This window comes from Octodon degus, unplaced genomic scaffold (genome assembly GCF_000260255.1).
Source record: "Octodon degus isolate 3935 unplaced genomic scaffold, OctDeg1.0 scaffold00163, whole genome shotgun sequence".
Classification (NCBI taxonomy): Eukaryota; Metazoa; Chordata; class Mammalia; order Rodentia; family Octodontidae; genus Octodon; species Octodon degus.
In genome coordinates, this window is record NW_004524739.1 from 672,555 (window position 1) to 686,942 (window position 14,388).

The 14,388-nt window shown below is 45.4% G+C and overlaps 1 protein-coding gene across 4 annotated transcripts in view; it reads left to right on the top strand.

Annotated features, from left to right (window-relative positions):
* Positions 1-594: 594 nt before the first annotated feature.
* Positions 595-14,388, top strand: part of Pigv (phosphatidylinositol glycan anchor biosynthesis class V) — a 15,892-nt gene continuing 2,098 nt past the window's right edge. The window contains exons 1-5 of one of the 4 annotated variants that reach the window (XM_023703076.1): positions 595-1,074; positions 1,569-1,635; positions 5,357-5,486; positions 7,270-8,388; positions 9,763-10,231. In XM_023703076.1, the coding sequence (XP_023558844.1) occupies positions 5,409-5,486; positions 7,270-8,388; positions 9,763-10,044 (1,479 nt within the window). In that variant the 5' untranslated portion in view covers positions 595-1,074; positions 1,569-1,635; positions 5,357-5,408 and the 3' untranslated portion in view covers positions 10,045-10,231. Of the gene's footprint in view, positions 1,636-5,356; positions 5,487-7,269; positions 8,389-9,144; positions 10,232-14,388 lie in introns of those variants that run through there. The other 3 variants (XM_004642850.2, XM_023703078.1, XM_023703077.1) reach the window with 3 other exon arrangements.

Consider the following 14,388-nt stretch of genomic DNA (forward strand, 5'->3'; position numbering starts at 1 on the left):
TTTCCTTTCCAATCCTCATGAACCACCTGAGGTGGGGCTGAGGACTGAAACAAGATAAGGTTCCTGGTAGCCAGGAGGGGAAAGTCAAGGGGATCCCCCACTTTCTTCACACCCAGGATGTAGGATGCCATTGGTGGCCACAGAAACCCCAAAAAGGCTTTTGACTTCAGAAAAAAACCTATTGTGCGTCAGACCCTGTGCTGAACTGTTGTTGCATGACAGTAGGGAATGCGCGCCTCAGGCTTCTGCGAACAAACAGCGGGGAAGCCCTCAACTACAGGAGCCTTCGGCCCACATGGGGAACTCAGTGAATGGTGCAAGGCGGCACTGGGGCAAGAGCACTGACTCTGAGACTAGAGCCCCCGCAGCCTGAAAGCGAAAGAGGGAGCTGAGAGGAAAGCGAAGTGAGAGAAAAACTCCTCAGGTGACACCAAGGCGGGAAGATGCTCGGCAGGGCTAAGCTCAGCCGTAGTCCCCGCCCCGCTCGCCCGGCTTCAACATGGCCGCCGCGGGAGGGGGGGCGCACGATCCGAAGCGCGGGCAGGAGCGGGGTGGAGCTACCGCCGCCGAGCCAGCGCGCAGGCGCGGGCAGCCGCGGCCCCGGATGGAGCTGCTGTCGCGGTTCGGTCCCTGCCGGACCCGTCGGGATGGACAGGCACGGAAGACGCGGGCACCAGTTCTCGAGCTCTGGCGCTCTGGGAGGGAAGAAAGCTGTCAAACGGAGGCTTAGAGAAATGAGACAGAGGCTGCGGAGAACCGTGGAGCTCCGCCTCTCCGCCATAACGTCCTCGAGCACCGCCTCTTCCTTTACGGCCTCCCGCCCTCGCCTGTTTCCGGCCTTGTTCCCCGTCAGGACTCTGCCGAGTCCCTCGGGAGTATCCCGTGGGTCGTGCCTCCTTTGGGATGAGGATCGGGGCTGTGTCCCTGATAGAGACTGTCCAAAAGGAACAAGCTAGCACGGGGTCCAGACACCGCCGGGCTTGGCGGAAGGCGACGTCTGGCTAGAGACGGCCCGCGAGGCCTTTTGGCCTTAAGGACGCTGGGTCAGAGCGACGTCGTCGGCCCACCGAAGATGTTAGTCTTACTCAGAGGGTTTAAGGTTCTAGTTAATAGGTTTTTCCAAATTCTCGAGGCATATTGTAAGCATACAGCAAGAGCATTCTCTGGCGTTGAGGCAGTGCTGGGCTAGGCCTTGGATCTGGGTTATAATCCTACCTGGGAAAGAGTACATAAAACCCTTTGGCTGTGGGTGATGTTTCAGAGGCAGAGAATGAGGGTCAAGTAGTCTTGGGTGTGTCACTTGGCCCCAGTGAGCCTCAGTTTCCACATCCATAAAACGGCGATGGTAATTATACTGTCCTTACACTCTCTAATGAGATCTCTGGATCCTATTTATCTCATGGGAAAATAAGAGTGAAACTGGTTGATCCGTAAATGCCTTCCCATTAAGGAGTTTGATTTGGCAAGGGCTTGATGGAAAGTGAGGTTGGCAAATAGCTGGAAGAGAGAATTGACTGGCTTTCTTTTGCTTTTACTTGGTTTACCTTAAACTAAATGTAGGATACAAGACTATGGTCGCTGAGGCCAGAGTTTGACTCTGGAAAGGAAGAACGCAAGTCTGGTCACGAGGCGGAGGTGGGTTAAGCACTTTTCTGTTCCCAACTTCTCTTCTGCATGTGGGTGGAAGCCAAGGAAGGGAAAATAGTTCACCCTAGAATAGAGGAACAGCGTGTCAGGTCGGGTGTACCTGTTTCTGTGATTTCTCTCGATTCTGCGAATCAGATATTGTAGATAATTGGATAGAATCACAAAATACCGCTGCCCTCTGGAGTTTTGGCTTTTAAACTGAATTTTCGTGAGCAAAGGGCCCCTCCCTTCCTCCTGACCTTCTAGTGGTGGAGTAAGCAGCAGGCGCCCCCTTGTGCCGCAGACAGAATATGGTTGCTTGTTGGCCAACTGCCTTTTTGGAGAAATGTATTTTCTTGGAGCTTGTTACTTTGTACAGAAAATACGAAGTACTTTTTATTTTAGTCTTTACATGAGATATGATGAGAAGAATACTTGGAACAGTGATTTTTACATCTAGTCAACCAACTAGTGGTGCTGTATTTTGGCTCTGTCATGTCTCCTTAAAGTGCTGTGTGAAGCTGGATGTTGATCGCACACACCTATAATCCCACCTGCTGGAGAAGCTAAGGCTGGAGGATTGCAAGTTCAAGCCCAGCCTGGGCAGTTTAAGAACTTGTCTCAATTTTTTTTTTTTTTAGTTTCTTTTTTTTTTCAAAGTTTTATTGATAAACATAGCAATGAGACAGTTTCAAATCAAATCGGAAGTACAATTTCAACAAATAATTGTCTCAAATTTTTGAAAGGTCTGGGATATAGCTCCACTTTTTAATGCTACTCTCTGGGAATACAGTTTTGATGTGTAGAAGCCCCTGCCTCACAGGCACCCTGAAGAGGTGACAGCAAGCCAGAGTGATGGCACCCACTTTGTGATCCCAGCCTTCTGGGAAACTGATACAGTAAGACTAAAAGTTTGAGCCCAGCCTGTGTGACCTAGGAAGACTCTTGTCTCAGATACAAAATAGAAAAAAGGGCTGGGTGTGTAGGTTAGTACAAAAGCCCTGGGTTCAATCCCAGGAAACACAAAATAAATTTTAAAGAGGTACAGGGAAGTGAGAGCATAGCACACTATCTAAAATAGAGTAAGAGGGCCAGGCAGTTAGCTCAGCAGATTAAAACACCTGCTTAGACAGACAGTGACTGGGGCTTTGATCCCCGCCTGCTTTGTGAGCCCCTCCCCTGGGGCCTACTGAGATGGTGTATGAGACTGGGCAACCCACCTGTAATCCCAAGGCTTGTGAGCTGAAAACCAGGAAGGATCTCAAGTCTGATTTGTGTAGTGAGACCCTGTACAAATGCATTTAAAAAAAAAAAAAAAGAGACTTCTAAAAACAGCTAAGATCTAAAGATTTGGTGGGTGTGGCCAGATAAAATACCCTTTTACCCTCTTTTAAGTTTTTTTTTTTTTTTTCTTTTAGTACTGGGGATTGAATTTAGGACCTTGCCTTATTCTATTGAGCTATCTCCCCAGCCCCTACCCTCTTTAAGTTGTTTTCTTTTTTTCCGGAACCGGGGATTGAACTCAGGCACTTGAGATTGCCAGAGAAGCACTTATTCTACTGAGCCATCTCCCCGGCCCCCCCCTTTAAGTTTTTATTTTTTATTTTTTATTTTTTTAAAAACATTTATTTATTTATTTGTGTGTGTGTGTATGTGTGTGTGGCCTGCTCAGCCCACCAGGGGGCGGGGCGGGCTGGCATGTGGTGCTGGGGGATCGAACCACAGTCCCTGTGCTTTGTTAAGCTTGTTCTAAGTAGGTGCTTTAGACCACTGAGCCATCTCACCAGCCTCCTCTTTAAGTTTTTAAAAATTTTATTTTAATTGAACTTGCAGTGATCCTTCTGCTTCAGCCACCTAAGTGCCCTGCCTAATATTTTTTCTTTCAGACATAGTTCTTCAGCCCGCATCAATGAGCTACTTTTTTTTTTTTTAATTTGGTACAGGATCTGGCTATGCAGCTTGGACTTGTAGTGATGCTACAGTTTTTAGCCTCCCCAGTGTTGGGATGGGATTACAGTCCTGCGCCACCATGCCAGGTCTTGGTTGCTGGCTCAGTGGGCCTCAGGGGATGGGGTTAGTGCAACATGCAGTTACAGAGATTGAACCCTTGGTCCCTGTGCTTTCCTAAGCAGACCCACCTTTTTTTAAAAAAAATTTTATTTATTTATTTATTTTTGACAAGTCCAGGGATTGAACTCAGACCCTTGGGCTTGCCAGGGAAGTTCGTTTTCTACTGTGCCATCTCACTAGTCCTTGGCTTTTTTTTTTTTTTTTTTTTTGGCAGAACCGGGGATTGAACTCAGATCCTTGTGTTTGCCAGTCAAGCGCTTATCCTACTGAGCCATCTCCCTGGCTCCCCTGGCCCCTTTTTTAAATTTTATAATTGAGCTACTTTTGATACTTTTGTCTTTTCTAGTTTCCCAGGCTGCTGTTTGAAAGTTCTGTGGGCACCATTGCTAGTGTTAGGCCCAAGAATTGTAAAAAAAAAAAGAAAGAAAGAAAAAAAGAAACCTGAACCTGAGTTCCCTTGCCTCAGAGTGTTCAAAGTGGCTTTTTTGAGACAGGGTCTCACTGTGCAGTTCATGCTGGCCTTGAGCTTACTTTGTAGCCCAGACCGGTCTCAAACTCCCAACAGTCTTCCTGCCTCAGCCTCTTGAGTGCTTGGATTACAGATGTGGGCCACCATACCTGGCTTTCAGAGTGACTTTTAGTTGTTTATATGTTGTTGCCACTTGAACAAAGAAATGGGAAATAAGTTTTTCTTCATCCCTAGTAGTAGACTTTCTTCACCCTAAGTTTGTTTTAGCAGTGGGAGCTGGCTGAAGTCCTGCTGAGTAGTGGTTTTCTTTTCCTTCTCCACTTAGTTTTACAGACAGCTGAACACACATCAGAGAGCTAAGCTGGCATGTGTAGTCATTATGGTCTTCCAGTATGGTTCTGTGCCCCACTTTTGGGACTAGTTTGGGAGCTAGTGTATTATTCTGGGCAAGAGGAAAAGGGCACTCACCAAATAATAGCAACCACAATAGATTTGTGTAGTACTTCACATGTTAGACCATGTCACCATCATGACAGTTATGTGAAAGGAAAATGATTTTGTTCTCATTTTATCAGAACTGAGGTTCAAAGAGACTAAATATTTGTGACAATCAGAACTTGAACCCCGACCCATCTCAGCATGCTTGAGGGTGGGCTGGCACAGCATGTGATACCAGGAATCAAACCTGGGTCCTTGCACTTACGAGGCAGGTGCTTAGACCGCTGAGCTATCTCTGCAGCCCCTCAACAGGCTTTTATTTATTTATTTATTTTATGTGTGTGTGTGTGTGTGTGTGTGGCCAGCTCAGCCCGCCTGGGGGAGGGGCTGGCTGGCATGTGGTGCTGGGGGATTGAACCGTGGTCCCTGTGCTTTGCTAAGCTTGTTCTAAGTAGGTGCTTTAGACCACTGAGCCATCTCACCAGCCCTTCAACAGGGTTTTAAAGGTCTTTTGTGAGCTTACTTTTTTAGCTCCCGACTTTTCTGTGTGGAACTTTGCTAACATGAATATAGTACTCCCACATGCCAGTCAGTGGTCCCATCTTCCCTCAAGAAGCTCTTCCCTCCTTGGGAAGTTAGGTGGCTAAGCTTGCTATAAAATGCTGAAGGGGATGATGTTTCCTAAGAAGAATGTTTTTACCAATTACTTTCAGCTTCTATGTGATACTTTCCTCCTTGGGTTTTGGAATTTAGAGATACACGGAAGATCAGGTAGCAGAACATCTGAATTCCTGGCTGTGAGAGGATGTGGCCTCTGGATCCATCCCGGAAAGAGGTGCTGAGGTTTGCTATCAGCTGCCGTGTCCTGACTCTGATGCTGCAGGTCAGTCTCAGATTCTTTTATTCTTTTTTTTTTTTTTTTTAATTTATGAATTTGTAAACTCCAATCAACAATAAAGGTTTTTTTTTTCCCATATAGTTACTTGATGTTTGTACTCTTTCATCTGAGAAGTGTTTATTTCAGATGCTTAATAATGGTTTTTAAATATAGGGGTTTGATTTTTTTAATTCTTTTTTTTTTTTTTTTTGCGGAATCAGGGATTGAACTTAGGCCCTTGCGCTTGCCAGAGAAGCACTTATTCCACTGAGCCATCTCTCCAGCCCCTTTAATTCTTTGCATAATCTACATATTAGTTCTAGTAAGATTTCTTTTTTCTTTTTTTTTTTTTTACATTTATTTAGTGTGTGTGTGTGTGTGGCCAGCTCAGCCCACCAGGGGGCAGGGCTGGCTGGCATGTGGTGCTGGGGGATCGAACCGCGGTTCCTGTGCTTTGCCAAGCTTGTTCCAAGTAGGTGCTTTAGACCACTGAGCCATCTCTCCAGCCCCTCTAGTAAGATTTCTTCCCATTCTGTGGGTTGTCTTTTTACTTTGTGGTTTCTTTTGCTGTGCAAAAGCTTTAATTTGTTTATCATTACTACTTTTTTACTATAATACCTGAAATTGGCAAAAAAAAAAAATTGAATTTGGTACAGGGTTTTACTATGCAGCTTGTACTCATAGTGATCTTCCTGTTTTCAGGGTCCACAGTGCTGGGATTACAGGTCTGTGCCACCACACCTAGTCTTGGTCAGTAGTTAACCATCTCCATCCCCCACCCCACCCCTGGCACTCTGCTTGACTTTTTTTTTTTTTTTTGGCAAAATCAGGGATTGAACTCAGGCCCTTGCTCTTGCCAGGCAAGTGCTTATTCTACTGAGCCATCTCCCCGGCCCCTCTGCCTGACTTTTGTATTACATTAGTTACCAGTTTAGAAGTAACTAATCCAGCCGGGCTTGGTGGCACACACTTGTAATCCCAGCACTTGGGTCTGGGGCAGGAGAACCATTGCGAGTTTGAGGCCAGCCTGGGCTATAAAGTGAGCTCAAAGCCAACCTAAACAACATAGCAAGATCATGGCTCAAAAAGACAAGGGGTAAATCCCCGGTTCTGAAGAAAAAAAAAAAAAAGACAAGGGGTGCTGGCCAGATAGCTCAGCAGACTAAAGCACTTGCTTAGGCAGACACAGGGACTGGCCTTTGATCCCTGGTGTGCCCTGCTGGCCCTACCCCCAGGGTGCGCTGAGAAGGTGATTGAGACTGGGTATGTTGGCATGCGCCTGTAATCCCAGCCCTTGGGAGGTTGAAAAACAGGAAGGATCACTACAAGTCCGATCTGTGTAGTCTGATCCCTGCAGACCCTGTACTAAATACATGTTAAAAAAAAAAAAAAAAGGAGGGAGGGGCTGGGGAGATAGCACAATAGAATAAGTGCTTGCCTGGCAAGTGCAAGGGCCTGAATTCAATCCCTGGTTCCACCCCCCCCAAAAAAAAAAAATGACAAGGGGCCGGGAAAATAGCTCAGTGGCTTAAGCACTTGCCTGGCAAGTATAAGGTCCTAAGTTTGATCCCTGGTACAAAAAAAAAGAACCCAAAACTGAGCTGCTGATTTCCTTTGAGTCTCTTCCTCATTATATTTGCTTTTGCAATGCTGGGGATCAAATCTAGATCCCCATCCATATAAGCTTTCTACCACTGAGCTGTGTTGCCAGCCCTGTTGTTCTTCATTAAGTGGTACTTCTTTTCGTTCATATACTCAACTAAAATCCTGATTCTCATTCACCCCACAGGCCTTCTTCAATGCCGTCATCCCAGATCATCACGCAGAAGCCTTTTCCCCTCCCCGCCTGGCTCCCTCAGGCTGTGTGGACCAGCTTGTGGAAGCTCTTCTGGGTGGCCTCTCTCGCTGGGATGCCGAACACTTCCTTTTCATTGCTGAGCATGGCTACCTCTATGAGCACAACTTTGCCTTTTTCCCCGGCTTTCCCTTGACCCTGCTGGTAGGGACTGAACTGTTGAGACCCCTTCGGGGGTTACTGAGCCAACGGAGTTGCCTACTGATTTCAGTAGCATCACTCAACTCCTTGTTTTCTGTGCTGGCTGCACTAGCACTTCATGACCTGGGTTGTCTAGTTTTGCATTGTCCCCACCAGGCCTTGTATGCAGCATTGCTTTTCTGCCTCAGCCCTGCAAATGTTTTCCTGGCAGCTGGTTACTCAGAACCTCTGTTCGCTTTCCTGACATTCAGTGCTATGGGACAGCTGGAGAGAGGCCGAAGCTGGATGAGTGGGCTCCTCTTTGCTCTTGCCACTGGGGTGCGTGCCAATGGGCTGGTCAGTGTTGGTTTCCTCCTGCATTCTCAGTGTCGAGGCTTTTTCTCTTTTGTGATGTTGAACCCCCAAAGACAGTTCCTCAAACTGGTATCCTCTATGTGCCTGTCAGTGCTCACACTCAGCCTTCCCTTTGCTCTCTTTCAGTATTATGCATATACCCAGTTCTGTCTGCCAGGCCCAGCCCGCTCTATTCCTGAGCCCTTGGTGCAGTTAGCTGTGGAAAAAGGCTATCGGATTACAGAGGGGAATGAGCCACCATGGTGCTCCTGGGATCTTCCTCTAATATACAGCTATATCCAGGATGTCTACTGGAATGTTGGCTTTCTGAGATACTATGAGCTCAAGCAAACACCCAATTTTCTGCTGGCTGCACCGGTAGCTATATTGGTGTCCTGGGCAACCTGGACCTATGTGACCACACACCCTTGGCTCTGCCTTACACTTGGGCTTCGAAGGCACAAGAACAGTAAAACCCTAGAGAAGTCCATTCCTGGCTTCCTCAGTCCACAGGTGTTTGTTTATGTGGTCCACGCTATGTTTCTGCTGCTGTCTGGAGGCCTGTGCATGCATGTTCAGGTGAGATAAATTCTTGCATGGAGTAAAAATGTGAATATAGGCAAAACTCCCAGGACAGAAGATAGACTAGCCTCTCCCATTTGAGTGACTGGTACTTAATCTATATGTTCAACAACCACTTGGGGATTTTGTTTGTGCCAGACCTTGAGTCAGACCTCAGGATGGAGCACAAGTAAAATAAAATTACTGCCGGAGTTTTGTGGAATAAACAGGGATATAGACATTGAACAGATAAAATTATAGTATAGTGAGATGGAATAGGGCTTGCTGTTTTAAGATACAAAATAATTTTTTTTTTTTTTTTTTTTTTTTTTGCGGAACCGGGGATTGAATTCAGGCCCTTGCACTTGGCCAGGGAAGCGCTTATTCCACTGAGCCATCTCCCCAGCCCCCAAAATAATTTTTTTAAAACCTCAGATGAAATATTAAGGAAAAGAAGTAGCAGCTAAGTCATTGAAAGAGTTGAAGAAGGCATCATCATATTGAAGATGCAGCCTGAAGAATAAGAAGGAACTTTTCATAAAAAGCAAAGGAGTTGGCCTGGGGAGATAGCTCAGTAGAATAAGCACTTGCCTGGCAAGCGCAAGGGTCTAAGTTCAATCCCCAGTTCTGCAAAAAAAAACCCAAAAAACAAAAACCAAAAAAACCGTGGAGGATGTCATGGGGACCTCCCCACAAGTATACCCATGTTAGCTTCTAGAAATAAGTCAGCTCAGGCAGGTGCTGTTTTCAGAGGATATACCTTATCTGTTGTAGGATGGTGGCAACAATACAGAAGGATTAAGAGGAAGATAATTTTTTGTCTGATCTCTTGTCTCCAAGACTTAGCTGTGTCTACTTCTTGAAGGCACACGTTGGCTATTTACAGGGTTCTCTGAGCTGTGTGATTAGGAGACACAGGAAATAGAAAGTGGCATTATGTGTTTGTGACTGGATTGCTAGCACAGTTTCCAGGGAATGTGTGGGAGGCCACTTGAAGATGTGGCTCTGAAAACCTGGAAGAGGGAGAAAGTTGGACCACATGCTCTCTAGCGGGACCTTTCCCTGTGCTTTGCCATTCCTGTGAGATAAGGGAGCTTTCTTAGATTCCCAAGCCTTAGATCACAGCCCAGAGTCAAGAGTCAAGGTCTTGGGTTAAAGTTAAATCGCAGTGTTTTAGCATTGATTGTCCCACTATTGTAAATAGTCTGATGATTTGTGTTTTTGTAAGATGGAGGTTGTCTAGCAGGTATTGAATGCCTATGTATAAGGCACATGCTGAGGTTTGTTGAATTGCTTTTCCAGAACCCAATGACTAGAGCAGAGAACCCCAGGTTGATCCATCTTGCATCAGTGACCTTCCCATAAATGTGTGGGTTTTCTCATGATTTCTAGGTTCTCACCAGGTTTTTAGGCTCCTCCACTCCCATTGTATACTGGTTTCCAGCTTACTTACTTCAGGATCAAGAGCCACTGTTGAGATCACCAGAGACAGCGCCTTGGAAACTTCTTGTGGAAGACTCTCCATCAGGACAAAAGGTTCCCAGAAATCCTATCGTGGGACTTTTGTACAACTGGAAAACCTGTTCTCCAGTCACACGATACATTCTAGGCTACTTCCTGACTTACTGGCTCCTGGGACTACTCCTGCATTGCAACTTCCTGCCTTGGACGTGACCTGGAGTGTCGAGGGACAGGCTGGGACCTGAAAACTCACTTAACCCAGGATCTGAAAGTTAACATTGGTGCTGCCTGTGCTGCTCTGTGATCATTGCTGTATCCATTAGAATTCTTTCAAATCATCATCTTTTTTTTCCAGACAGGGTCACCCTATGTAGCTCAGGCTGGCCTTGAACTTACTGTGTGGTCCAGGCTGGCTTCAAACTCTTGGCAATCCTCCTGCCTCAGCTTCCCAAGTTTTGGGATTATAGCAATGTACCACTATGCCTGGCCTTGGCTCCATTTTTGGATTGTGATTTGGAATGGGAGAAGCATAAGCCGCTAGAAAGATCCTTCTGGGGCAAGTTTTAGAGTGGTAACTATTTTCACTGTAAGTAAAGATAATCTTATTCCAAGTCTAAAATACCCTTGGATCTGTCTAGTCAGTCAGCATAGAGGAGACAGTCTTAACCTGCCACTGACTCATACATTTAAATGTAAATTATTTAAATGCATGCTTGATCAAAGACTCTAGCAAACAGACTGGTGATAGTCCACAGAAGATAGTACATGTCTAGACAGTGTGATACCAGTAGGAAAATGGGGCTATCTTGTCTTTTTTTGATACCAGGAATCAAACTTAGGACCTTGCACTTGCCAGGCAGGCTCTTGTGCCACTGAGCTATATCCCTGGCCTGGGACTACCTTTTCTAAATGGAATATTTCTGAAGATTTTTTTTCTTGTGATTGTGTGATATTTGTGTGTGTGTATCTGACAATGATATACTAATTAAACAACTGTTAGTTACACATGCAATAAATTACTTTTTTACAAATAATAAGAGATTTGGGGTATAGCCCTTTTGTAAAGTTTGTAAGGCCTTGGGTTTGATCCCCAGCATCAACTAATATAAGTCACTTAGAAATATCAGGGTAAGAATGTGGCAGGAAACCGAGTGTGGTGGTACTTGCCTGTAACCATAGCACTCAGAGGTGGAGGCAGGAGGAATGCTGTGAGTTCAAAGACAGCCGGAGGTACATAGAGTGACTTCAGGACCAGCCTGCTTCACATAGTGAAACCTGTCTCAAAAAAAATAAAGTGTGTTTGGGGCCAGGGAGATGGCTCAGTAGGATAAGCGCTTGACTGGCAAACACAAGGATCTGAGTTCAATCCCCGGTTCCACCAAAAAAAAAAAAAAAAAAAGTGTGTGACAGGAAGCTAAGCATAATGGCACATGCTTATAATCCTAGGATTCTGGGAGGCTGAGGCAAGAGGATCATAAATTTTAACTCAACCTGGGCAATTTAGTAAGATCCTGTCTTATTTTCTCCCCTGAAGATCTAACTACATAGCTTAGGCTGGCCTTAAACTCATGGCAGTCTTCCTGCTTCACCGTTCTAAGTATTGGGATCATAGGTGTGTGCCACCATGCATACATTAAAAAATTTTATTACTTTTATTTATAAAATTTTATTGGTACATTTTATTTTATTTTTAAAGTTTTGGGGGCCTGCCCCTTAGCTCAGTTCTTTAAGTGGCTGCTTCAACAAAGCAGTCAGGCTCAGGTTGCTGTAGTTCAATCCCCACAACTCAAGCCAGCCAAACCTGCCCTGAAGGCATTCGGCAAAACAAAAAATCCTGCCATTTTTGGGGGCGGAGAGAGGGCTCAGTGGAATAAGCGCTTCCCTGGCAAGCAAAAGGGCCTGAGTTCAATCCCCGGTTCCGCAAAAAAAAAAAAAAAGAGAAAAGATAAAGTTTTATTTTTGTCTTTTTGAGACAAGGTCTCACTGTGCATGCAGTCAGGCTGACCTTGAGCTAACTTTATAATAAAGCCCAGGCTTGTCTCGAACTTGCAAAGATCCTCCTGCCTCAGCTTCCCAAATGCTGGTGTTACAGGTGTATTGGTACATTTTAGATGTACATAATGATAGCATTCTTCATAGGGAATTTGTACCTGTACATGATATATCTTGCTTCTTTTTCTCCCATTATCTTCCCTTCCCTTCAAACCCTGTTTTCTTATTTACAAAAACTTAGTTTCCATTTTTTCCTTTGTGGGGTAAGATGGAATCTCAGGGTTTTAATTTACATTTCTCTAGTGGCCAGTGATACTGAGCATTTTTTTTTTTTTTTAATTTTTTATTTGTGTGTGTGTGTGGCCAGCTCAGCCCACCAGGGGGCGGGCTGGCTGGCATGTGGCGCTGGGGGATTGAACTGTGGTCCCTGGGCTTTGCTAAGCTTGTTCTAAGTAGGTGCTTTAGACCACTGAGCCATCTCACCAGCTCCGACACTGAGCATTTTTGTGTGTGTTATTGGCCATTGGTAGGGACTGTGTTTTCTTTAGCTGGACACCCAGCTCAGCATACCTCAGAGCCCTCACAGAAGGGTTTGGCTTCACAGGCTCACAGGGCCTCCAACTTGTTCAAAAGGAATACACCTGTCCTGCATCCCAGAGATCCAATTTGCTGGGGATGTAGCTTAGTGTGAAGACCTTGGATTTAATCCCCAGTACTGTAAAAAGTAAAAACAAAATAACTGGCAGAGCCCTGGATTCTGGTCCCCTTGACATAACCCCAGCTCTGTGACTTTGGGCAGGTTTTAGCACCTTTGTTACAGCCTGAACTAGGGAGATGCTATGCTGTCATTCCTAGAGAAGGAGATTGTAAGCTCTAAGATCTTGAGAGGTGCCTTAACAAAATCACCCCAGTCTAGCAACTTACTTGGATGTTCAGTATATCTTTAGAAAATTCTTGGGGCCAAGGAGATGACTCAGTAGAATACGCGCTTCCTTGGCAAGCGCAAGGGTCTGAGTTCAATCCCTGGTTTCGCCAAAAAAAAAAGTATCTTCATTTCTCCTGCTTTCAGCCTTTAGAAAAAGTTATTCCAACTACCCTTGAGCGCAACTTGGAGAAGTAACTAATGATTTTTTTTCCTCTTTAAACATGGGAAAGCAGTGACACCTGCCACATAAGGCTCCTTGTTCTCCATAAAGTAACTGGCAGTGACTAATTTTCCTGCTATTTTTAAGTGCCAGTGTTTGTTTGCTTGGTAGATTTGGGTCAGAAAAGCCAATACTGTGCTGGGGAGATGGCTCAGTAGAATAAGGGCTTCCCTGGCAAGGTCAAGGACCTGAGTTCAATCCCCAGTTCCACAAAAGAAAAAAAAGGAAAAGCCAATACCATAGCCTAAAAGAGTACATTATAGATAAGTCCAAGTTTAAAATGACATCTCTGCTTTTAGTTACGTGCCTATCACTATTGGTAGTAAAATCACCAACTCTGGAGCAGTTTTTGCCCGTTCCTTGAGCCAGGTACGAGTTTGGCTTTGTACCATCATCCTTCTTACTCCTCACTTGAGCCAAAAATTCCAATAAGCAAAAACTCTTCAAAACAGATGGGTAATCGTCAGCGGCTTCTGGAGATCCCCAAGTTGGAATTTGGACACACTCCCTGTGACTGTGACAAAGCTAAGCTTGCCAGCTGAAGGGAAGCTCCTGGCTGAGGCCCAGCACCCTCTGTGGGAGCCTCTGGCCAGCCTGGCCAATAAGCATTCCCACCCATCGCCGCAGCACTAACACAGCCGAATGTTTGGTCTGGAGTCAAACACTTCTGAAAATGTACACACAGATCAGAGTGGCCCTCCACCTTCTGCCAAGACACCGAGTGCCCTCCTTGGCAAAAGATGATCACCCCTGCCCTAGTGTCCTTCCAGCTGGCAGAAAATTCTCACCAGCAGCTGCAAATCCAGGAACTTCCACCCTGTGTGCAGAAGTTAGGGCCCTGTTTCAACTCTTAATTGTCCATCTCAGAGCACTGGCTTTTTTACTTTTGGCTGTTCTTTGCCTGCTTTTAAGGGATAATCAGGATTGATTGTTCCTCTTTTAGAAGATGTGGCTCCAACTCCAGCAGTCTCAGGGTAGCTGTCACACTGGATCTCATCACTCCCAGAAACCATATGCCCAAAGACCCTAAGTAGGTAGACACACTTGGTGTGACCTGGAGAACAGGGTTTTCTCTGACCTTGGAGAGAGGTCTAGTTGCTATTCTGTGAGGATTTAAGGAATGGGGTGATTTTATGGCCAGCAGCTGTCCTTTTAACATCCTATTAACAGTCTTGATAGTCTGGAAGAGGGACATGAAGAGCCCAAGACAGGAAGCTTCTTGTTTACCCTGAGGACTAACAATACCACAGCTGGGTTGGGCGGCTACAATTTCAGAGAAAAATCATTTCCTTCTGAGACCCTGTTAAAGCAGAAACCAGACAGGCACAGAAGACCCAATGCTATTATGGGCTACTGGACTCTTTTAGAATATTTTGCTGAGTTTACACACCTATAATATTCAATAACGGAACTTTTAAAA